The 26,173-nt window shown below is 36.9% G+C and overlaps 1 protein-coding gene across 7 annotated transcripts in view; it reads right to left on the reverse strand.

Annotated features, from left to right (window-relative positions):
* CNTN4 (contactin 4) overlaps positions 1-26,173 on the reverse strand; it is a 1,016,652-nt gene that overhangs the window by 314,681 nt on the left and 675,798 nt on the right. For all 7 annotated transcript variants that reach the window (XM_017881656.1, XM_017881655.1, XM_017881658.1 and 4 more), the window contains one exon: positions 23,268-23,443. In XM_017881656.1, coding sequence (XP_017737145.1) covers positions 23,268-23,443 — 176 coding nt within the window. The remainder of the gene's footprint in view (positions 1-23,267; positions 23,444-26,173) is intronic.

Here is a 26,173-nt window from a genome sequence, read left to right on the forward strand (position 1 = left end):
TTAACTAAATACTGCCTTTTTTTTTTTTTTTTTTTTGAGAGAGTCTCCCTCTGTTGCCTAGGATGGAGTGCAGTGGCACAATCTCGGCTCATGGCAACCTCCGCCTCCTGGGTTGAAGTGATTCTTCTGCTTCAGCCTCCAGAGTAGCTGGGACTACAGGCGTGTGCCACCACACCCGAATAATTTTTTTTTGTATTTTTAGTAGACATGGGGTTTTACCATATTGGCCAGACTGGTCTTGAACTTCTGACCTCATGATCTGCCTGCCTCGGCCTCCCAAAGTGCTGGGATTACAGGCGTGAGCCACTGCGCCTGGCCACCTTATTTTAATAATGTAGTGCATATTTATGCAGACTGGTGAAAATTTCAGTATAGGTAAGTTTTGGGAACCAGCATTTGAAGGTGTGCTCCCAAAATATCTTCTTCACAAAATAAGAACAGATGTCAGATACCTACTAGTAAGGATCTGTTTCTTTGGCTTCAGGATAGACCCCATTTTAAATGAAGATAGCAATGTGGTATAATGACTAGACTTCAAGACTTGAAGTCAAAGTCTGGGTTTTGATCCTGGGATATGTCCCTTAATGGGATCAGGAACTTGAGGAAGTCACTTCCTATTTCTGAGCTTCACATTCTACATGTGTAAAATGGGGATGGTGATGATGATAAATCATACCTCACAGGCTTTGTAAAGACTAAAAGATAAAACAGATTTGAAAGTAGTTTCTAAAAAGGAAAATGGTAAAGACAACTGTTAGTTATTTTTTTCGAGGCATAAAGTGGTGGCTTGGGTTATTAAGGAGAAAGTGAAGCAGTAGACACAGAGGACCAACCCACTTTCTGTGGACAGGGTGACAATTTCCTGAGCATCACAGTCCCAGGTGCCATTATAAAGTAGATAGGGGAAGTCATCAGGACTGCTGTGGAGGTAGCTGGAGAATGAGCTCCCATTGGTCCACCATGTTTAAATCACAGGCTCTCTACAGTGAGCTGAACAAGACTGTGCTACAAATCCAGTAGATACTTTACTAATTTCCATGTTTCTACCAATACAATTTCAGCTAAAAGAAAATTTGTAGTTAACAAATTTAATATTGAGCCAATTAGTCAGATTACCTACCTGCTAACTGTAGCCACATTGATTTTTGTTGAAATATTAATTATCCAAGATAAGATTTCCTGCTTAACCTTCAAAACAAGCTTAAAATGCACTATTTCACATCATTACCAAGGTTAAGAGGAAGATGCTTATGATGTGATTACAATTTATATTACCGGATTCACCATTCATTTCAGAAGCATCGAGGCCACCTGGTCAAATGAAGGATACATTTGTGATGTTTAATTTCCAGCAGGAAATGGCAATGACACTCAAAGTAATAAATATGAAGGCTCCACAAATGTAATACATTTCATTCATCTCTAAGTGCCACTCTGACCATTTTACCTACATTTCTGTAATTTAAAAGCCTCAACCAAATGTAGCATTTATGTGCAAATGTCTTCCAGCCTCACCATTTGGTTGGCAAACAGCAGATGACCTTACACACCCGCTGCTATGTGACAATATTTTAAATTCTTCTGCCTTCTAACCAATTAAAGAAAAAAATACTGAGAAGGCAAGCTATTTAAGCAGCTTTTATTGAGCACCAGCTGCCTGTGAGCACTGTACTATGTGCGGGGTTATCAGGTAAGCCACAGTTGTTGCCACTGATGAACTTCCATTAAAGACTTTGCTTCTTATTATTGTAAGATGTGATCGTAGAGCAAATCTGAGACAGAAAGGGGATCAGAATTCACTGTTTGAGATTAGTTTGGTACTCTCAAGTAGAACATTTTTCTAACTGGCTGTGCATTTTCCACCATGAGGTATTCCATGAACTCACTCTCATTTCTATTGTCTATCAATGGGGCAACTAACTGAAAATTTAAAAAACAAAAACAAAAAAGCCCACTCACTCAGTAAAGGCAATAAAGAGCACTTATATAAACTTCGTTTTTCAAGATACACTAACTAGTCCCTGATTAGCTGAAGCAAACAATGTGTTTATTTTAAAATCAATCACAAAAGCAGTTCAATGACAGAGAGAACTGTTACTCTGGCATGTCTACATACCTCTGATCAAAAAGGTACACATACGCCAATCACTTGATAACAAAAGAAACAGTCTTTGGAAGATCACCCTCCCTCGCCTCCCCAGATCAATATCACTTCCAAAAGGAAGGCACATTCATCTTGTCTCTGAATTTATTTTGCATGTTTAGCTCTAAAGTGCGAAGACTTTCAAGATTGCCTTTCTTACCAGCTTCTTTGTCACCTTGGCTATTACATGGAATGACTTAGTAGCCTGATAATTTCTTTTTTTTTGAGATCTAATAAAAAACTACTTTTAATCTGAATCCATATGATATACCCAGACCATTTTTTCCAGTATTGCATCCTAGTGAGCTTTGACTCATCAAGTCCTCACCTCAGCTCCAAGTTGCAGGTCACTACCATCCCATGCCCTACAGTATTTAATCTCATTTTCCACCTTCAGTTTCCAAACCAACATGGACTTTGACACACACCTTCCAGTTTAGGTTGGAGGTCATCATCTGGTCATTTATATTGCTGTCTTCTCAATATAAAAGAGATATATGGCTAATGTGCCCTTAATTCTGTTATTTTGTTGTGCTCTGCTGCTATTGCATCTCCTGAATTTTTAATTTTTTATTTCCATAGGATTTGGGGGAACAGGTGGTATTTGGTTACATGAGTTAAGTTCTCTACTGGTGATTTGTCAGATTTTGGGGCACCCATGACCCAAGCAGTATACACTGAACCCAATTTGTAGCCTTTTATCTGTCATCCTCTTCCCTCCTTTTCCCCCCGTTGTCCCAAAAGCCCATGGTATCATTCTTATGCCTTTGCAATCTCATAGCTTGGCTCCCACTTATGAGTGAAAACATACAATGTTTGGTTTTCCATTCCTGAGTTATTTCACTTAGAGTAGTCGTCTCCAATCCCATCCAGGTTGCTGCGAATGACACTAACTCATTCCTTTTTTATGGCTGAGTGGTATTCCATCATATATATATATACCACAGTTCTTTACCTCTTTGCTAATTGATGGTCATTTGGACTAGCCTGATTATCTAAAAAAAAAAAAAGGTATCTAACACTGTGAAGCACTGGTAGAATTTCTAGTGGGACTGACAAAGCAAAAGGTAGACTTATAGATAACATTATAGAGGGGTGAAGGAAATCCACAGGGCACTGAGAGAGGCAGTCACTGAGGAAGGCCATATTAATCAGAGTGGCAGAGACAGGTGATACTTAAATTTTGAACCAAACCCCCAAAATAAGCCCTGTTGTGACTCTGGGCTTTAAGTCTGACTTGGAAAGAGTGGTGATGAGATGCCTTCTCAAGGGCCATCATAAAGTAGGATTCATTTGAAAATGCTACAGACAGCTGATCAAATTCCGGGAGACTGTTCCTCTCCCACTGCCCAAATCTCTAAGTTCATGATATGTTTTCAAAGCTGGTGATTTGTCCTTTCCAGCACCAATAATGTTAGTTTCTATGTGTGTGGGCACAGTGTCATCATTGAAGAAACAGTCACTAAATATTTGTTTTGATCAGTTTTATGTTATTCCATGCTATGCATTTCTTGTCATATGAAGAAGATTTCTTGAATAAGGAATTAGGTTTCTCCAGGTAGCAATTGCTTTATCAATCTGTAGGATGCTCTCTGAGGGCACCTGTTTCATAACCAGAGACAAAGAAGACAGAGGAACTTATATGTGCAGCTATTCACAGGTATTAAAAACTTTAAGGCATATAAAATATCTAATTATAGCTATCCCATATTTAATTGATGATTAATAATTTAAAATTATTAAGCAAAATTAAAAATACACAGGAGGCTAGCAGAACACTATTTGATTAGCTGTCTAATTCCAGGAAAACAAATAGTTTCCCTTTTTACTACACACCAGGTACTTTACATATGTTTTCTAATTCTTACAATAACCATGTGAGACATACTCTAGGAAGGGGAGCCAGGAGAAATGTCTTCTTAACCCGGAAAAAAAGCACTATCAGCATTACTTGAGGTCCATTCTCTAGCACTATCGGTTAAATGGGCTTTTCCTGACTTCGTTAGCATCTTCAATCTCATCCTTTCATCTCTGTGCAGAAACTCAGTGATAACAAGTACGAGTGGTGATATTGAAACCCTACGCCTATCTCCTCGTACTGCACTCAGCACCACCACTTACTGGCAAAAGAACAAAACACGGCTTCACCTTTTCACCCACGGATCCAAGTGGAGTTTAGTTAACAGTATGGCATTTAGAAATTGACTCTGGGTATTTTATTAGCATCAAATTCCGAACTCAGTTTTCAGTTTCTCAAGCAAATTATTCCCTCTGATGGAGATGCATTTTCACCATAGTAGAAATAACAGAAAGCCAGTATAGTGTGGTGATTAATAATTCAAGTATCGAAGTCAAATTACCTGGAATCAGACCCTAGCCCTTCAACTTCCCAGCTGTGTGAAGTCTGGCAAGTTATTTAATTTTTTCATGTCTAAGTTCCCTCCTTTGTAAAATGGGAAAATGAAGAGTACAAGTGTCTAGCATTGAGGTAAGGATTAAAAAAGAGAATTCCCAATTTAATGGCGGGTACATGCAAAGCAAGTGAGAAGTGTTAGCTCCTGTTATTGTTACAGGTGGTTGGTTGACCACCTGTGAACTGATGATTAGACTTATAGAAAGCTACTGTCTTGCATACCATGTAGATTTCAAGACACTGAGCATGTTTTATAGAAGCATATGAAAATTTTCCTAATCTTAAAGTCAGTAAAGTGACATGCTTCAGCATAGTGACCTCAGGAAATCTTGAGCTAAAATGCAGGACAAACGAACACTCTTCCCTTTTCTTCCTCCCTCCCACCACCTTCTGGTCTGTTGCATTCAGCCTTGCTCTGTGCCCTCCAGCCACAAGGCAAGTCTTCTTCGGATCCCTTGAAAGTACCATGCTCTATGCCACCACAGCACCTTTGTACATTCTCTATTTTCTTTCTAGAAAACACTTCCTCTTTAATCCTTACTGATCCTTCAGATCTCAGTTACAATCATTTTCTTAGCGAAGTTTTCCTTAATACTCTCTATGTTAATTTCCTATGTCACAAACATCATAGAACCACAACCATTTTCTTAGCATTTGTCTGAATTGGTGATCACATATTTTTGTGTGATTACTTGATTAACATTTTCCTTCCATACTAGAACATGAACTCTTTAGGATGACGGACTGGGTCTGGCTTTGTTTACCTGCCCAACACAGAGGAGGCACTCAGAAAAATATCTGAATGGATGAATGTTACAGTCTATGTTTTCTCCTCTCTTGAAATGCCTTGCTCTTTTTTTTTTTGTATTCCTCCACTTTATACCTCTCCTTGAACATTTAAAATACTACTTTAAAATTCATATGGAACAACAACAACAAAAAAGCCCCAATAGCAAAGGCAATCCTAAGCAAAAAGAACAAACCTGGAGGCATCATGCTATCCAACTTCAAACTATACTACAGGGACACAGTAACCAAAACAGCATGGTATTGGTACAAAAACAGACACACAGACCAACGGAACAGAATAGAGAACCCAGAAATAAGACTGCACACCTACAACAATCTCACCTTCAACAAACCTGACAGAACCAAACAATGGGGAAAGGATTCCTCATTCAATAAATGGTGCCAGGATAACTGGCTAGCCATATGCAGAAGACTGAAAGTGCACCCCTTTCTTATACCATATAAAAAAATTAACTCAAGGATAAAAGACTTAAACATAAAATCCAAAACTATAAAAATTCTGAAAGACAACCTGGGCAGTACCATTCAGGACACAGGCACGGGCAAAGATTTCATTACAAAAACACCAAAAGCAATTGCAACTAAAGCAAAAATTTTGACAAATGGGATCTAATTAAACTAAAGAGCTTCTACACAGCAAAAGAAACTATCAACAGAGTAAACAGACAACATACAGAATGGGAGAAAGTTTTTGCAAACTATGCATCTGACAAAGGTCTAATATCTAGCATCTATAAGGAACTTAAATTTACAAGAAAAAACAACCACATTAAAAAGTGGGTAAAGGACATGAACAGACACTTTTCAAAAGAAGACATACATGCAGCCAACAGTCATATAAAAAAGCTCAACATTGGCAGGGTGCGGTGACTCACGCCTGTAATCCCAGCACTTTGGGAGGCAGAGGTGGGCAGATCACGAGGTAAGGAGATTGAAACCATTCTGCCTAATATGGTGAAACCCCATCTCTACTAAAAATACAAAAACAAAATTATCTGGGCGTGGTGGCAAGCACCTGTAGTCCTAGCTACTTGGGAGGCTGAGGCCGGAGAATGGCATGAACCCAGGAGGCAGAGCTTACAGTGAGCTGAGATTGCGCCACTGCACTCCAGCCTGGGTGACAGAGTGAGACTCTGTCTCAGAAGAAAAGGAAAAAAAAAAAAAAAAAAAAAACCTTGACATCACTGATCATTAGAAAAATGCAAATCAAAACCACAGTGAGATACCATCTCACAACAGTCAGAATGGCCATATTAAAAAGTAAACAAATAACAGATGCTGGCAAGGTTATAGAGAAAAATGAACACTTACATACATTGCTAGGAGTGTAAATTAATTCAAGCATTGTGGAAGAGAGTGTGGTGATCCCTCAACATGTAAACATAGAAATGCCATTCGACCCAGCATTCCCATTACTGGGTATATACCCAAAGGAATGTAAATCATTCTATTATAAAGACACACACATGTGTATGTTCACTGCAGTACTATTCACCATAGCAAAGACATGGAATCAACCTCAAAGCACATCAATGATAGAATGGATAAAGAAAATGTGGTACATACACAATGAGATCATGTCCCTTGCAGAGACATGGATAGAGCCATTATCCTTAGTAAACTAACGCAGGAACAGAAAACCAAACACTGCATGTTCTTACTTACAAGTTGGAGCTAAATGATGAGAACACATTGACACATAGAGGGGAACAACAGATACTGGGGCCTATTGGAGGGCGTAGGGTTGGAGGAAGGAGAGGATCAAGAAAAATAACTAATGGGTACTATGCTTAATACCTGGGCTATGAAATAATCTGTACAACAAACCCTGATGACACAAGTTAACCTATGTAACAAACCTGCACATGTATTCCTTAACTTAAAAAGTTGAAAAAGTACCTTATATACAAACACTACTTTCAGGCCAGCTCTTCATTCTCTCTTTTCTGCTGCTTATTCTGCCCTTTGTTCCTTCAAGACCTTCAATCTTCCTAACATTCACCACACTTGAGGTTACTTGTTCAATGTCTGTCTTCCTTACTGGATGTAAACTTCATATCTGTCTAGTTCATTGATGCATTCCCTGCGCCCAACGCATTGCTTGCTATCCAGTTGGTATTCATTAAATATTTATGGGAAGAAGGAAAAATAAACAAAGGACATCTCCACACTGAGTATGGATAACTCAAGTTTTTACAGCACATTTGCCCAAAGGTACTTGATTATTCAAACATAGAGGAGAACTAACAAGTTCTTGACAGCATCAGTAATTAATTAATAATAATCCCTTTTTACAAATCTCAGGTGATTACTGACCTTGAATTTTATGTAGGATAAATGGCTGGTTAGAGTAAAATGAAGCTAATGTCCTAGACAGAACAACTGCCAACTGTGTTTGAAACCTCTGCACATCTACTATGTATCAATGTTTAATACCCAGTAAAATATAAAAACATGGATCCAATTCAATTCTCGGGGTGTATATGGACTAGTGAGAGAGCCAGACAAAACCATACCCTGTAATTATCGTATAGCATAATAAACACTAGAATACTCACAGACAAAATAGATAAGAAATCAGAGCATTCACATGTTAATGTACATCTACATGTGACTAGGTGAAAACCTGCATATATATATATATATATACAGATTACACTTACCAGGCATATTAATCCCTACAACTCTGAAGGATACTATATAACCTACATAATTCTCAAATACTATCATTATGTCCATTCAATAAATGCAGGCAGTAAAATGAAGAGGGGTATAGAAACTTATTGAAGGTCACAGCCTTTCTGTGGTCCTAGATAAAGGCAATAGCAGGTACAAAGCCAACGGGAAGATTGACAGACCTAAGAAAATTTAGGAGAAAGTATTTATTACAGAGTACTCTGGTAGAGATAGAAAAACCGCCCATTTAAAATCAACCTTGGGTCAGTGTCCACTGTTCTTAGAAAATGAGTACAGGGTGGGCCTTTTAGTTATGCAAATATATAGCAATTACCTCTCCACAGGTCTTGGAAAAGTTAGAAATGGAGCCCAGCTGGACAATATGAAATGGTCCTCTTGCTTATTAACAGTTCTACGATTTTCATGCCTACAGAAAAATATTTTTCCTCTATGGATTTAGATTGTGCCTGGCCTGTAAAATAGTGATTGCTGTTATGAAATCACTAACATTCTTGTTTGAGTGGTTGTTTGCAGAAAATAGAACTGAGGCCCTGAGAGAAGGAGTAAGGACAAATAAGTTCTACCTCAAATTTGGGGAAACAGTGGATTAGATTGTCACGGCTCCAAATGTGAGGTTACCTAAATCAGACAGCCCAGAATTTATTGATATTGAATTTTATGTTACATATCCAAAGGCAGTATGCTTTGCTTGTAGGGAACGCAGGATGGAGTCCATAGCTCATGTGATGTGAGCATCATATTTCTTTGATCTTAAGGTACTATTAACAGATGCCTCCCAATTTCAAAACTTACTGCAAAACTACAGCAGTCAACACAGTGTGGCACTCGCATAAGGAGAGACATATAAATCAATGGAATGAAATTGAGAGCCCTGAAATAAACCCTTACATTTATGGTCCATTGATTTTCGACAAAAGTGTCCAGCCCATTCACGAGAGAAACAACCATCTTTTCAACAGATGATGTTAAAACCGATAACATGCAAAAGAAAGAATTTGAAAAAAAAAAAAAATCATTCTTTTGAACGAATCCTTCAACGTACACAAAAATTAACTCAAAATGGGTGATAGAGCTATATTTAACAGCTAAAACCACAAAACTCTTAGAAGAAAACATAGGAGTAAGTTTTTGTGACCTTGGATTAGGCAACAGTTTCTTTGATCTGACAACAAGAGCACATGCAACAAAAGAAAAAAATAAATTAAATTTTACCAAAATTAAAACTTTTGTGCTTCAAAGGACCCCATCAAGAAAATAAAAACACAACCCAGTAAATACAGAAAATATTTACAAATCATATATTTGACAAGGGGCTTTTATTAGGAATATACAAAGAAATATTAACTGAGCAAAGAATTAAAAATGAGCAAAGGATTTGAATAGAAGTGTCTCCAAAGATGTAGGAATAGCCAATAAACATGTGGGAATATGTTCAACATCATTAGCTATGAGGGAAGTACAAATCTAAACCACATGAGACACCACATCACGCTCAGTAGGTTGGCTAAAACTAAAAAAACCAACAATAGCAAGTGCTAATAAGGATGTGGAGAAATTATAAGCCTTACAAACAGTTGGTGGGACTATAAAATGATACAGCCAATTTGAAAAATAATTTGACAGTTGCTCAAACTGTTAAACATACAGTAACTCCACTAGCGACTCCACTCCTAGGAATACACCCAAGAGAAATGAAAATACACGTGTCCGCAAAAAACCTGTATATGAATGTTCATAGCAGCGTTATTCATAATAGCTAGAAAGTAGAAAGAACCCAAGCGTCCACCAACTGATGAATGGGTAAACATAATGGAGTTACATCCATATAACTGCATATTATTTAGACCTAAAAAGAATTGAAGTGCTGGCTAGGTGTGGTGGATCACGCCTGTAATCCCAGAACTTTGGGAGGCTAAGGTGAGCAGACCACCTGAGGACACGAGTTCAAGACCAGCTTGACCAACATGGTGAAACCCTGTCTCTACTAAAAATACAAAAATTAGCCAGGCTTGGTGGCAGATGCCTGTAATACCAACTACTCAGGAGGCTGAGGCAGGAAAATCGCTTGAAGCCGGGAGGCAGAGGTTGCAGTGAGCTGAGATTGCGCCATTGCACTCCAGCCTGGGCAACAAGAGCGAAACTCCATCTCAAACAAACAAAAAAAAAAAAAAAAGAAAAAAGAAATGAAGTACTAATACACGCTACAGCACAGATGAACATGCATCTTTATTGGAGGGCTCTTCCTAATAGAATATTCTATTTCTGAGTTTAAGGAAATAGAATATTCAAGAGGAAATATAACCTCATTGACTGGTAAAGGCCAAGACATTTCTGTTTCTCTTATATTCCTTCATTGATTCATTCAGCTTCATTTATTCCACAAATATTTATTCAGCACTTATCAACATTTATTATCACTTATCAGTATTTATTCAGCATTATTCAGCATTTGAAAAAAGCAGGAGAAAGTAGTCATTGAGCTTAGAAAGAAGAAAAGCCATTTGTTGACTCCCTCACCTCAACATATACACTACTCATAGGACTATACAAAGAAGAGTCTTTAAGATATAACTAATCTAAATTTTATGAAATAGAGCTAACAGATTACCTACCACACTAGACTGCATTCAATTTGAGGGGGAAAATAAGTGGAAGCTATGAAAAATGAATAAATCTGAAATGCTAATGACAGATAACAATGCAAGTATTCAGGAGCAAATTAATACTCTAATCATAATTAGTGTGTACCCTAAATACATATTTCAGGGATAAATTACTGACCTGCAGTGCCATCCACTGAGAGTTTATGGCTAGTCTGGAATTTAATCTTTGGTGAAATATGTAACAGAATAATTTAGTTCTTGGGAAACACACACATATTTTCATGACGCCCTTGAATTTGAGATTTAACCTCTGAACCCTAAGGCATACTTTTTTCTCTAAAGTGAATATATATTTTAGATGTGAAGTTGAAACTAGCTAGTGTGGTGCATAAAATACATGACAGCTAGAAGGCAAATGCCTTGTTTATGTTACAGCCTACTCCAGGAAAGGTGCTGACTGGGAAGAGGATGGAAGTTGGCCCTCACTAGCACAGGGACTTTCTGGGGCTAGAAATGTCATAACATGAACGATAACATTGCTTGAGAGACCACAGTGGAGCGGTTACAGCCACAGGTAGGTCAGACACTCTAAACGTGATAATAGCCAGTTTCTAGGGCTTTAGAGTGCCAGACAAAGAGGCTGAATTCAGGGAAAATGACCTAGAAAAAGGAAGAAGTCCAGAGAGTGGGACTCAGGGCCAACAAACTACTCTGAATCACTTCAAATCACTGCCCTATGGAGAAAGGGCCAATTCTGCCTATTTCAGAGAAGGCCTGCAGAGGTCTGTTCCAAGTGAGAGGTAAAAACATACCCAGGAAAGGGAAAGGTTACCCTTTGAATTTTTTGCAGTCCCCATTTTCATTATCTGGTCAAATCATACTTTATAAAGTTCAAAACTCTATTATGCTCTCCAGGGGAAAATGCATAATGTGAGACAAAACTTGCACAGATAATCCTACATTTGATGGAGGCCATTTCTTTAATACTTTTCACCTTAATACAGTTAAGTTACAAAAGCACCTGATTTCGATCAGGTTCAAATATATTGTTTTTATTGATCAAAATGGTCAGGAAAGAAATGAAAAATAACTATGCATATGTTGGCCTGTTTGTTTCCTGGAACCACTGCCAACAAGTTACCACAGATTGAATAGCTTAAAACAAAAATGTATTCTCTCGCAGTTCTGGAGGCTAGACACCTGAAATCAAGCTGTCAGCAGTGCTGGGCACCTTCGAAGGCTCTAGGGGAGAATCTTTCCCCACTTCTTCTAGCTTCTGGTGGCTTTCAGCAGTCACTGGTTTCCCCTGCTGGATCACTCCAATCTCTGCCTCCATGGTAACATAGTCTCTTTCTCTTCTGTGTTTTCTCCTCACTCTCTTATGAGAACACTTGACATTTAATTTACGGTCCATCTGGGTGATTTTGGAAGACGTCATCTATTTAATTACATCTAGAAAGACCCTTTTTCCAAATAAGGTCACTTTCACAGTTTCCAGGTAGACACATCTTTTGAGAGTTACAGTTTTAGTCTGTTGGGACTGCTATAACACAATAGACTGGGTAACTTTAACAACAGAAATGTAATTCTCAAAGTTCTGGAGGCTGGAAGTCCAAGATCAAGGTGCTAGCAGATTTCTTGCCTAGTGAGGGCTCTCTTCCTGATTCACTGACTGCCACCTTCTCGCTGTATTCTCACATGGCAGAAGGAGCAAGGGAGCTCTTGGGAATCACTTTTATAAGGGCACTGATCCCATTTACAAGGGCAGATCCTTCATGACCTAATCACCACCAAAAGCCCCACCTCCTCATATGATCACATTGGGGTTAGGATTTCAGCACAGGAATTTAGAAGATATAAATATTCATTCTATAGCAGGTACCATTCAAATCACTATAGTTAGTCATTAGATTCTGACTTAACCATAAGTGAAAATATATGTTCTACAGCACCCTAACCTCTCAAATGAAAATTCTTGAAAAAAAGGATATTTAGAACGATTTTGACATTTTCAATCATTCAGAAATTGGTCCCCCTTTTCCCCTGAATGGCAACACCTGACTGTCGACCTTCAGAGCCTAAAATTAAACTTAAAATGATCAGAATTATTTTAATATTTGTTGACTGAATTACTCATAATAATGAAACAAAAGGAGTGATATTTCAGTACCTTGGTTGTTTTTTTATTATGATATAAAATATTAATTGTTCTCTTTTAGCCTTCATGTTTTTTAAAAGTCTGATGAATCTTGCTTGGATCCTCATCAGGTTTCATTTGCCAATATTCATATATATATATGTAATTCATATTTATATATATATTTCATATTTACATATATATAAAATACTCTCAGAACCTTCCTGAATTTAAAACAATCTCTATACTTCATTGATTGTCTTATGTCACAAACTGCTTTTTATCAGTCCCCAAACTGGCCTATGGGATGACCAAAAGAAGGTATACATAATAAACTATTAATAATAGCTACAATTAACTAGCATCTGTACTTTAATAGTTCCTAAGATTTACCTTATGAAATTTTCAATAGACACTAATTATCACTATTAATGTCTTTCTGTCTAGACTATTCTCAGTGGCAGAAACTATCTACTAAAAGCATTATTTCAGAAACTCAGCAAGTTTGGGTTTGAATTCTTCTAACTATTCCAATAAAAATATTTACCCTTTTATTGAAAATCAAAGCCTTCCATTGATAAATATTTTCAGTTTTGACACCCAAAGTTTTCCTAAAGTTGATTACATTTCAATTGATCTAAATATTCACAGATTATTTATCTAAATAGTCATCCATCCACATTTTTCGCTCAGAAAAAAGTTTGCCTGTTTAAGCAGCTTTCCAAATTAAAAAGTAGTCAAGCCAGTTATGAGTTGAGCCATGTATCAAACTCCCAGCTATTGTTCTGATTGACTGCACATTTTATTCATTGGCTATGAAGGATAAGCTAGTTATTAGATATTAAAAGCGATGAACATTTGAAAATTACAGTGAATAGAAGCAAGGATCGGGGCTCAAAAACCAAGTTGCCAAAATTCCCAGTTAGAATACAATACATTCTCAGTTTAATACAGTTTTCTATCACCACCACCACTACCACCACCAACATCACCACCGCCACTACACCACCAACATTACCACCACCACTACCACTACCACCACCAACATCACCACTACCACTACCACTACCACCACCATCACTACAATTGTCAGAGTGCACCCCAGTTAAAGAGAACTCAGATTAAGGCTCACTGTATTAGTCATAAGAAAGAACTTTTTCAATGAGACTATCTAATCAGTTGCTGTTTATTCAATTGATATTTTCACCATAAAAAATGTTTGCCACTTAACTGATAAGGCTAACTTAAATTAACTTCAGAATGGAGTGATTTATTGAGTTACATTACTCTCTCTTTAAAAATTTTTCTTTTCTTTTTTTATTTCCACTTCATTCCACAATAGCAGAAGAGTTACTTTATTCATAGAGTCATTACTTGAAGTCACAGGAAGGCCAAAATGAAGTGGCTTTCGTACCTAAGGGCTCCTTTCACTTAACATCTTCATTTCTCCCTTTTTTCTTTTTTTTTAAAATACTTTTCATCTTCTATGACTTTCCCCTCAACACATGCTCAGAGGGTAGAGATGCAGGGCATGAATGGTGTATTAGTCTAGTTACTTTTCCCATCTTAAGTGAGGTATCCATAGAGGTAAGCATAGATATCACCCATTGCTTCCTCCAGAATAATACCACCTTGCCCATGACCATGACAATGCCATTTTCCCTACAGCAGGCAGGTAACCAGATTTTGTTCAAAGATTTAATTTTACCATTAGCAACTGGAAGTACTTATGTATGACTTACAGTCATCTACAACCTGAGATGATGAGTAGTTTAAGTCTTTTTACTTTGCAGATCTGAATTGTCAGAAGAAAGTGAAAATTCCAGTAAGAAGGCCCCAAACAATGTTTACAAAGTAATCAGTTTGACAGGCTAAAATCTGGAGTCATTAGATATTAAGATTATTCTCTGGGAAGCTCTTCATAATAATCTACATTTAAAGTGCATCTTTTTCACATGTAGGGGAGAAATGATATGGGAGTAAGAAACTTATAAAAATATTTCATTTACTGCTTGGGGATAAACAGTTTACCAACCACAGTTATTTACCATAAAATATCAATATTCAAAATGCTTTACAGCCTACTTGCAATAAATTGGAAATCTGCATCTTAACTTTTAGAGCAGAAATATTGTTATTAATTATTCTCATTATAAAACCTGAAACCAATTATATTAAAGTTAGAGTCACAAATTTATGCATAATCATTGCATGTAACATTATGTTTTTAGATGTTAACAGTAAATCAACAGTATGATGGCATCAAGAATACCTACAACTAAAAAATTAAAAACAAAAGCAAATTTACGATGGATGTACTTACTATATCAAAGGTTGTAAACGCAACAAAAAATTCAAGTTTGTGTACAAAGGAAACATTTCACCAACCACCAAAATCTACAGTTTAAACATAAATTTCATTGGTAAAATGTAGTTTTTCACAGCATAAGGGAACTCATGTATGTAAAATGCCATATAACAGGCATCTGCTCAAGACTCAGGTGACCAAGTTCCTATGCTGGTCCCTTCTCCCACTGCTGTATCCTTGGTGAAAGTTATTTCACTTCATTAATTTTCATGTTCTTCACCTATAAAATAAAAATAATATCTAAACTTCTTTGGCTTGTGTTAAGAATTAAATGGAATAATGCTTCCAAAGTACTTAGTATAATATTCAACATAGAGTAATAACATTATAACATTTATGAAGCCCTGACTAGGTGCTAAACAATGATCTAGGAGGATTACAATTATTAATTGATTTGATCCTTACAACAAAGGAAGTGAACAACCTGAGGTAGAAGGAAGTACCTTGTTCAAGCTCACAAAATTATAGAAGCTGAATTTGAATCCAAGGAGTCTGACTCCAGGGCTTGTGTTCTAATCAACTATACTTAGGTATAAAATGGTAGTTATTCATATGATCCAGCAATTCCACAACTGGCTATATATTCAAAAGAAAGGAAATCAATATATCGAAGATATATCGGCACTTTCATATTTATTGCAGCACTATTGACAATAGCCACAATATGGAATCAACCTAAGTGCCCCTCAATGGATGAATGAATGAAGAAAATGAGATATATATACATAATGGAATATTATTCAGCCATAAAAAGAATGAAATCCTGTCATTTATGGCAACATGGATGAATCTGGAGGGCATTATGCTAAATGAAATAAGCCAAGCACAGAAAGATAAATGCCACATATTTTCAATTGTACATGGAAGCTAAATAAGTTGGTCTTATTTAGTAAGACAGAATTAGAGTAGAGAGTAGAAGAGTGGTAACTAGAGGTGGGGAAGGGAGGAAGGACAGGGAAAGGCTGATTAACAGATAAAAAATTACAGCTAGATAGAAGGGGTAAGTTCTTGGGCTCTCTAGTACCGCAGGGTGACTACAGTTAAGAACAATTTACTCGGCCAGGCACGGTGGCTCACACCTGTAATCCCAGCACTTTGGGAGGTCGAGATGGGCAGATCACCTGAGGTCAGGAGTTTGAGACCAGCCTGGCCAACATGGTGAAACCCTGTCTCTACTAAAAATAGAAACATTATTTGGGCGTGGTGGTGGGCGTCTGTATTCCCAGCTACGTGGGAGGCTGAGGCAGGAAAATCGCTTGAACCCAGGAGGTGGAGGTTGCAGTGAGCCACAATCGTACCACTGCACTCCAGCCTGCGTGACAGAGCGAGACTCTGCCTCAACAAACACAAAACAAAAACAACAAAAAACCAATTTACTCTAATTTTCAGATGAGAGAATTTTGCATATTCCCAACATGAAGAAATGATAGTTTATGAGGTGTATGAGGTGATGAGTATGCTAATTACTCTGATTTGATCATTTACACATTACATACAGCTATTGAAGTATCACACTGTAACCCATAAATACATGCAGTTACTATGAGTTAGTTAAATTTTTGTAAGTGATAGTTATTTTAAAAAGACAGTACATGGAGGGACAGAAAGGGGAATGGAAGAGAGAACAGACAAGAAAACACAGAAGCAGTTATTGTGTAACTTTGCTATGCTGGAAATGATTCTGGGATTTTACATATGCTTTACAACGTAATCTTCCTAACAACCCTAAAAGGGAAGTGTAGTGGTGTTGAGAAGCTGGAGTTCTAGAGACACAGGACACATAGAATGAAATGGAACAATTAACAACATTTCATGCCATCTAAACTTAGTCATTATAACATCTCATCTTCTCAAGCCCATGTTCCTAAATTAAAAAAAAATAATGATTTGTATTATTTGAGTGTAGGGGTATGTACTGAAATTTATTTTTTAAAATAAATATCCATGTTTATACGACAGAGAAAAATTGCTCTGTTGAGTGACGGTACACAAAGATCCTCAGGCAGATTTAGACCGGGATGCTGGGCTGCAAAAGTGGGCAGCTAGGGTGATGGGGCTATAGCACTTCATTCTGTACAGACACAACATCTGGAAACATCCCCTTCGTTAAGCTGTGCAAATAATGAACTGAAATCTCCTCCACTTTAGGCCTTATCTTCTGATTTATTCATCTATGGAAGAATTTTTTAAAATATTCCACTTGGTTTTGCTCCTGGACAAAAGGGAGTGTAGAGTGAATGAAGGTTGGGGAGCCATGCTTAAGCTCAAAGGAGCTTTTCTTTGAAACACTTCATGAAGCTGCGTGTAGTCTCAGGCTGACTTTCCAGGATACAAGTGAACTCTGAGGGCTTGTGTGATTTGTTCCACACATGAGCATTTTTTTTTTTTTTTTTTTTTTTTTTTTTTTGAGACGGAGTCTTGCTCTGTCACCCAGGCTGGAGTGCAGTGGCATGATCTCGGCTCAGTGCAAGCTCTGCCTCCTGGGTTCACGCCATTCTCCTGCCTCAGCCTCTTGAGTAGCTGGGACTACAGGCGCCCACCACCACGCAAGGCTAATTTTTTTTTTTTTTTTTTTAGTAGAGATGGGGTTTCACCGTGTTAGCCAGGATGGTCTCGATCTCCTGACCTTGTGATCTGCCCACCTCAGCCTCCCAAAGTGCTGGGATTACAGGCATGAGCCATTGTGTCCGGCCGTGAGCATCTTTTTAATGTGGGCCAACGCCTCTCCCACACAAATTCCTTACAAGGAATTAAGATGTCAACCATCTTCTGTATCAACCTCAAGGTGAGAATGCTTGCTTTCACCTCCAATTCACTCCAAAGGACCATCAGAATATGCTTGACTCAGTGGTTCAACTTATTCCTTATGCCCCACACATGGCATGATGACTTTAATGTCTAATTCCTATTCATATTTCAAGTTTATTAAGTGCCAGGCACAGAGGATCTAGCCAATCATATTTGTAGCCCTAGGTGAAACAGAAGGACAAAAAGGTAGAAAGGGTATGGTAGTAGGCTAAGTGACAGTGAGGGAAGTGATTGCTGATGGCTTAATACTGCAGAGAGACTGAAAAACCAAATGTGCTCCCAATTACATTACAATAATGTATGCTTATCCATATCTCATCAAGGGGGACTTAAATTATGCTATCCTTGTTTAATCAAAGAAGGATTTCTATTCTAAATATATTGACTTAAAAAAGTGAGAGGAAGAGCAAGTTCTTAGCGGTCTCATCTCTAGTTAACTATAAATTTTGCTTATGTGAATTAATTCAACTTAAAAATGCTAAATGCTACTATAAGACATGACTAAATTCTGTGCACAAAAGCAGCATGAAAACATTTTTAATAATCAATAGAAATAATGTCTACCTTATAAGACTATCTTCTGAATAAAATTATAGAAAGTATATAAATGAGATTTGAAAATTGTAACATGGTAAATAAAAGTGAAGGGTTGTTTTTCTTATAAATTAGAGTGAATCCAAAGCAAAGTAGGACCAGCATGCATGAAACTGGGAGCTGAAGACTGCCTTTCCATGGCTCTGTAACTTATTAACTGTGTATTAACAATGACTAATTCAGTTACTCTAATCTTCAATTTCATTTTTAAAAAGATACAGGCCAGGAGACCTTTAATGTCTTTTTCAACCATACAATCGTATGATTAAAGAGGAAGAAATATTCTCACTTGCATGGTATAGTGCAGTAAGTGTGGCCAAAAAGCAACATTTTTTTTTTTCCTTCAATGACTATGACAATACGTGGAGTCACAGAAACTAGTAACATTCAAAAGATGTCACTGTCCTGCCTCACTTTTATTAATTCACTGAAGAAAAGGATTTTATCCTAACCAATTGAAAGTGAATGCTAAATACAGGCAACATCTTTTGATTTTCTTTTAATTTTAAAAAGATAGGGAAAAACATTTGGACACTATGGATCGATGATCAAGAAGATACACTCCAGAAAATTACTAGAATAGAAAGGGTGGGTTTGGATATATAAAATATCTCATCCTCAAATTAACTTTATACATATATTTTCTTTGTTGTGTTACTGAATGGGCATGTAACACAGGAATTCCTTTATTCAAACATATAANTGAAGAAAAGGATTTTATCCTAACCAATTGAAAGTGAATGCTAAATACAGGCAACATCTTTTGATTTTCTTTTAATTTTAAAAGATAGGGAAAACATTTGGACACTATGGATCGATGATCAAGAAGATACACTCCAGAAAATTACTAGAATAGAAAGGGTGGGTTTGGATATATAAAATATCTCATCCTCAAATTAACTTTATACATATATTTTCTTTGTTGTGTTACTGAATGGGCATGTAACACAGGAATTCCTTTATTCAAACATATAAATGGCTAGGAAATACAAGGATGGACAAGATAGTCTCACTTCTCTTAAAATACATGTTCTGCCATAGGAGTGAAATAATACATGAGTAAAAAGTAAATATACAATCATTCTAGATTGTATTAAAAGCTGGTAAATTGAGCCGGGCATGGTGTCATCTCATGATGTTGGGAAGTTGAGGCGGGTGGATCACTTGAGGTCAGGAGTTCGAAACCAGCCTGGCCAATATGGTGAAACCCCGTCTCTACTAAAAATACAAAAAACTTATCTGGGCGTGTGGTGTGGGCCTGTAATCCCAGCTACTTTGGAGGTTGATGCAGAATAGCTTGAACCCCGGAAGAGGAGCTTGCAGTGAGCTGAGGTCGCACCACTGCACTCCAGCTAGGGCAACTGAGCAAGACTCAGTCTAAAAAAAAAAAAAAAATTCTGGTAAGTAGAAGATACTGTTATGTAAAAGCAGAGGGCTGGAAGAAGGTCGGCAGAGAGGAGGAGAAATGATGGAAATTGCTTGTTATGTTAGGGTGACATGGAAACTTTCTCTTAGGAGGTCATACCTAAATTGAGAAGTAAGGATCATGAGACGTCTGCTGCGTGAAAGATCATGAGAAAAGCTTATCCGGCAGAGGGAACAAAAGTATCAAGATCCTGTTGCAAAAAATAATTTGTCATTTTTGAGAAATTAAAATGAGACCCTGGTAATGAGTTTGAGATTTATTCTAAGTACATTAGAAGGCACAAAGCAGGAAAGTGGGATGATCTAATTTACATTTTTTAAAAGATTACTCTGGCAGTTTTATGATAAATGGTTAAGGAAAGGCTCAAGAAGATGCAGAGAGAGGAGGTAGGACTGGATGTTGTAGAAACAATACAACTTGATTTTAGCAAGGCTTTAGCAAAGCTTGTCACTACTTTAAAAACATGTGGGTGAAACTGGAGTTCAATTATAGTATATTTGGCTAAATTTGTAGCTGGTTGAACAAGAGTGTCCAAATAATATCAAATTAAAGGTTTAATTTCATTTAGTGGAAATTCTCTGCCCTGTCCTGGTCAACATGTTGCATCAATTATTTGAATGGAGACACACTTATCAAATTTTCTGCTGACACTAAACTAGGAGAACAATTAATATGTCAGATTGAAAAAAAGACTTAAAACAATTTCAAATATGATGGAACAAAGGGTCACTACTCAGAACATGAATTTATTAGGGGTAAATATAATACTCCGAATTTAGGTTAATAAAACAACATGGTTGGGTAGCTCTGGATGAATAGAAATTTATAAGAAATCCTTTCTCAGATTTTACATGATTATATGCTTAAAATAAAGTTACAATCTGGAGCTGGTATTTAAAAATGAATATTAAATAAATATTATTGTCAGCTTCATTAACTGAAAAAAAGTTCACATCATGAGATACTATTGTTCCCAGTGTCCTCCAAAAAAGTTAAGGCACATATATGGAATTCTGTGCATTTCCATAAGACTACAAAGATGAATTAACATAGTTGAGTGTGTTGTGAAGAATATGGCTGTGGATTAAGTAAATGGGGAAGAAAAGAATTTATGGGACAAGGGACATGATCATATCTTCACATATTTGAAGAGTAACTAGCATCTTATAGTAAGAACTGGGAGTGAATGTGATAGAAATTTAGATATTTGGCTCAGTTTTAAGAAAGAGCTGTCAAGTTTGTTTTTGTATTTTTGAACAACTAGAGCAGTCTACTGTGGCCCAGGGTGCCTTGTGATGAATTGGTGAACCTTCTGTCACTAGAATTTTTTAAAACAAATGATGATCAGTGCAGGATTTTGAGGGTGGGAGGTATGCCGACATCACACATGAAGTGGAAGGAGCAAACTGGATTCCATTTCCTCGTAGGTCCCAAGTCAACCCACCACAAACTGAGTGGTAGACCTTTTTTTTTTTTTGGTTAAACTATTCTATTTAAATAACTGTCCTTGAATATGAGATTCCATCTTTCTGATGTTTTGGTAGTAAAATGCCTGGTCTTTCACAAAAGGATAATCTTAAAAGCTGGCAATTTGTTTTTTTAAATGTAAGCTAGAATAAAAAAGTTTGGGTATAGTATTTCTGTTTTTTTTGAAACGGAGTCTCGCTCTGTCGCCCAGGCTGGAGTGCAGTGGTGCAATCTCGGCTCACTGCAAGCTCCACCTCCTGGGTTCATGCCATTCTCCTGCCTCAGCCTCCCCAGTAGCTGGGACTACATGTACCCACCACCACGCCCGGCTAATTTTTTGTATTTTTAGTAGAGAGAGGGTTTCACCATGTTAGCCAGGATAATCTCAATCTCCTGACCTCATGATCTGCCTGCCTAGGCCTCCCAAAGTGCTGGGATTACAGCCATGAGCCACCGCGCCTGGCCCGGGTATAGTATCTCTATCTTCATTTTTTTTTTTTTGGTGTTACTGTGTTAAAAATTTCCTATGACTATGACATCCAAAACTCAAAGAATTACAAGATTTATTAAATACTGAGATATTCTCCTACTCTGAGAGTATGATTCTATGGTTATTTCCAAAAATTAATTCAGCAAGATTTGTCATTACTAAAAAATAAATATAGATATAAGACTTGTATTAAACTAATAGAAATAAATACTTTGGTTCTGTTACATTCAACCGCACATATTATTCTCCTATTATTCTGAACACCTAAGAATATTTAGAAGACTATCTCAAGAGACATTCACTAACCAAATAATCCTGGAACCTTGCATATATATAATACTTAGAAAATTCATTTCTCAACTTATAAAAATGCCACCAAATGGCATTAATAGATTAAGAACTGGATATTAGGTATATTTGATATTGAGTTCCTGGAGAGGACTTTGTTAATGAGAATATTCTACAGTGTTACTGCCAGCAGATTTTATGAAACCTTTGGCTAATGCCAACATGCACTGTGATATGAGTTGGAATTTCACACAAGGACATACATAATCACATGCAAATACATAAACCCTTAAACGTGTAGCTGAACATCAATCTTTGAAGGTGGCTATGCTAAAACGTATGCTAACTGCTCTTGCCTATGGATTTTATTTTCAAATTGTGATTTCTAAATTCCACTTTCTTTCACATATTCATGGACTTTTGTTAAATGGTGGTCTTAAGATATGGTTATTTGTTTTTTTAAACATTCTAAACTGGAAATATCAAAGGTGGATAACACTTTGTCTCCATTTTTTGTCATTATTGCAGTCGCTTTAAATTTTATCTAGCCTATGAAATAAGAAACAATTCGAGAATTATAGGATTAATTGACTACTCAGTTTTTTTCCAGCTCGACCTTTATGGTTAAAGTACTTCTCTTATTGACTACTAAATTACTGGCAGTTCAATTTCTTGCTTAAACACATTCTATTTAAAATGTGTGTGTGTGTAAAATTTATTGTTTACATAAATTTATACATGTGTCAATCTCAGTGTGTGAATTTGTGTATAAAGCATCATATAATCAAATTATCATACAATCAAACTATCTCAATCCTTATCAAAGTAGAAGAATATATCTTCTCACTTAGATTTACAGTTTATCCTACAAACAAAATTATTTCCAAAACGTGAAAAAGAGTAAAGATGATCATGTAACAAATTAAAATCTAGTCTCTAAAATGAAACTGCTATAAAAGCGTATTCGTATAATGGTAAACAAACTCAAAGTAACATTTGCAGCATTATATAATTGCTACTTACAAGCAAACTGAAGCTTTGCTTCTCTGCTAACAATTGTTCCAAACGAGTTTGTTGCTGTGCACTGGTACGTTCCAGCATCTTGGGTTTTATTAGGGTTATTGATCAACAAGCTGCCTTCAACAACACTGTAGCGGAAATCCATACCAATGTCAACATCTGTTCCATTTAACTTCCACCTATAGTATAAAAATGCCAGTAGATAAAGTCTTGTCATATTAATCAATATTTCTGAATTGTCTCAAATATATAAAAATAAATAGCATGAAAATCATTTGTGACTTTTTTTAAAAGCATGATTAAGAAGTTAGAAATGCTCTACCCAGCAATGGTAACATCCAGTGCTTATGCAAAAAACATGTCTTTTAAAGTAAACAATGATATTAAAATTTTAATAACTGTTTTTCTGACTACTTATCATGCTACAAACACTTCACTGTTTTGAAGTCTGGCCACAGATTTCTCATAGCACCTGTGCAACTTTCTTCAAACGGGGCTTCTCAGTAAAAGTCCTTCTAGTTTGCAATCATTCTTTAAATAGGTCTATAGAGATGACAGCATATACTATTTCCAGGTAGATTGCTGAGTATCTGATGAAATTGCAGCAGAGTTGCTTTGATTTGTTCCTTAATATGACTACAATGGCTGGCTGTAAAGGAGAGGAACTCTATTGATTTTGAGCTGCCGTGGGGACCAAACCTGCCTTAACCTTGGATCACTTTGAAGAGCTCCTTCACCACTGGTACACAAACATCAATCAACCATCCCAGTAAACTGCAGATTAGGCCATTAGGTAATTGGGACAAAGAGAGGTTTTTTTGTTTGTTTGTTTGTTTGTTTGTTTCTTTCTGTTTATTTACCTGGATCACCTATGTATGTGACTAGAGTATCTAGCCCAGTAAAGTAGGTTTAGTAGGACTCACACATTTTAACAGCAAAGTTTTGGTAATAAGACCTATGTTTTTGTTGCATTTTACAACCAACAACATTCCAAACTCTTTTCAGAAGTCAATTAAATACTTAAGAACTTTGGCACTAATACAACTCAGTGACTATCTTATCTGTTTACCCCCAAAAATCTTACACAGAATATTAACTAACGAAAATAGCACAGTAGGAGTTTGTGAATTGCCAGGAGTATCACAGTAGCATTTAAGTCAGAATGTTAAAAATTAAGAAATACAGCAGCACAAAGAAAACTGATCCAAATTCATAATGGGAGTAAGGAATGACAGCCATTAATCTTATCTCCTTTAAATAGTAAAAACACCATTTAAACATTTGTGTGTGTGCACGTGCACATTCATTGTGTATCATCTTATAACATTCTTGGGTGCTATGGTTGTCTGTACACAATGTAAAAGTATTTAAATGAAAAAAATGTAGGCGAGTTAATTTCAAGATTTTGGATGTCTGATATCAACAAAAGCAAATATACAGAAGGGTAATCCCTTCTTTCTGTCAAGACCTCTGTCCCACTTCAAAGCCATTTTTCAATGACACCTCTTTCAATGAAGTCTTCCTCAGTATTTCTAGTCAAAATTAACCAAAGATGACTAAGCACGGTGGCTCACGCCTGTAATCTCAGCACTTTGGGAGCCTGAAGTGGGCAGATCTCTTGAGCCCAGGAGTTCCAGAATAGCTTGGGCAACACGGCACAACCCTGTCTCCACAAAAAATACAAAATTTAGCCAGGTGTGGTGGTGCATGCGTGCTTGTAGTCCCAGCTACTCGGGAGGCTGAGGTGGGAGGACCACTTGAGCCTGGGAGATTGAGGCTGCAGTGAGCCAAGGTCACACCACTGCAACTGCACTCCAGCTTGGGCAACAGAGCGAGACCTCATCTCAAAACAAAAACAACAAAAATTAACCAAAGCTTTATCCAATCTCCCGCAGAATTGTCCATGCTCCTCTATGTAGGAATGCTGCTTTTACAGTAGATAATTTGCCTACATCGCTTTTGTATTCTCACTTTAGCCATCTAAAATCTAACACTCTCATTGTGCTCTATAAATGCTTGTTGAATTTGATTGACTAAACATTTTACTTCTTTGCTGGATATTTTAGCTTTGAACATCCACAATTTATGAAGCATTCCAGCACACTACCACACAGCAACATATGTTTATTCATGTCTTTGAAATGTAAAAATTTAGAAACAAGAGAGGTAAGAAAGACCAGGAGCATGAAATAGAAAAATGAGGTAACTCTTTATGTGTTTGTGTATAAGAAGATTGGGATTAGAAACTGAAAATGTTTTTAGTCTCCACAGTAATTCTCTGTGCTCTGACACAGACAAGAAAGTAATACGCAATAAAGACAGAACCGCCAGGTTACATTCTAGCAGCTCTATATGCACATGAATCTCTAGAACTGACTGTCTGCCCTAGACATTTTTTTTTTGAGTCAGCTGATCACGTCTTGGCCATAACTCTTACTTCAAATGATAGTAGAGCAATTTAATATGAAAAATCTAAGAACTCAAAGAGGAAATTGCAATATAATGTGAGCTGCAAGCAGAGTGTGGAATTTAGGAGTGGGACCATGTGAGTCTTTTTAGAAAAGTGGTTGTGGGCATAATGAGAGCTCCTCTGTAGGTTTGTCTACACTAGTCATCTCAACTAAAATGCTGTGCAGAAAGTCCATTAATCTACTTTATCACCTGCTTTTACATACAAATAGCAAAGGAAAAGGGATTATTGAGAAAATAAAGTGCTTTTTCTGAAATGCAGTTGAGTCTCTATTACAAAGCACTATACCAAGTTTTATTGCAGTGCAGTCACTGTTCATTCCAATTGAATGTGGATTACACTGAATTTCTTATCTCATTGTACACTGAAACACACTTGAAAATTTCACAATTTACTTTCAATGTTTGAGGAATCTTTTAAGTGTTGGTAATATAGAGGC

The sequence above is a fragment of the Rhinopithecus bieti genome, unplaced genomic scaffold, assembly GCF_001698545.2.
Source record: "Rhinopithecus bieti isolate Rb0 unplaced genomic scaffold, ASM169854v2 scaffold_12640, whole genome shotgun sequence".
NCBI classification, from domain to species: domain Eukaryota; kingdom Metazoa; phylum Chordata; class Mammalia; order Primates; family Cercopithecidae; genus Rhinopithecus; species Rhinopithecus bieti.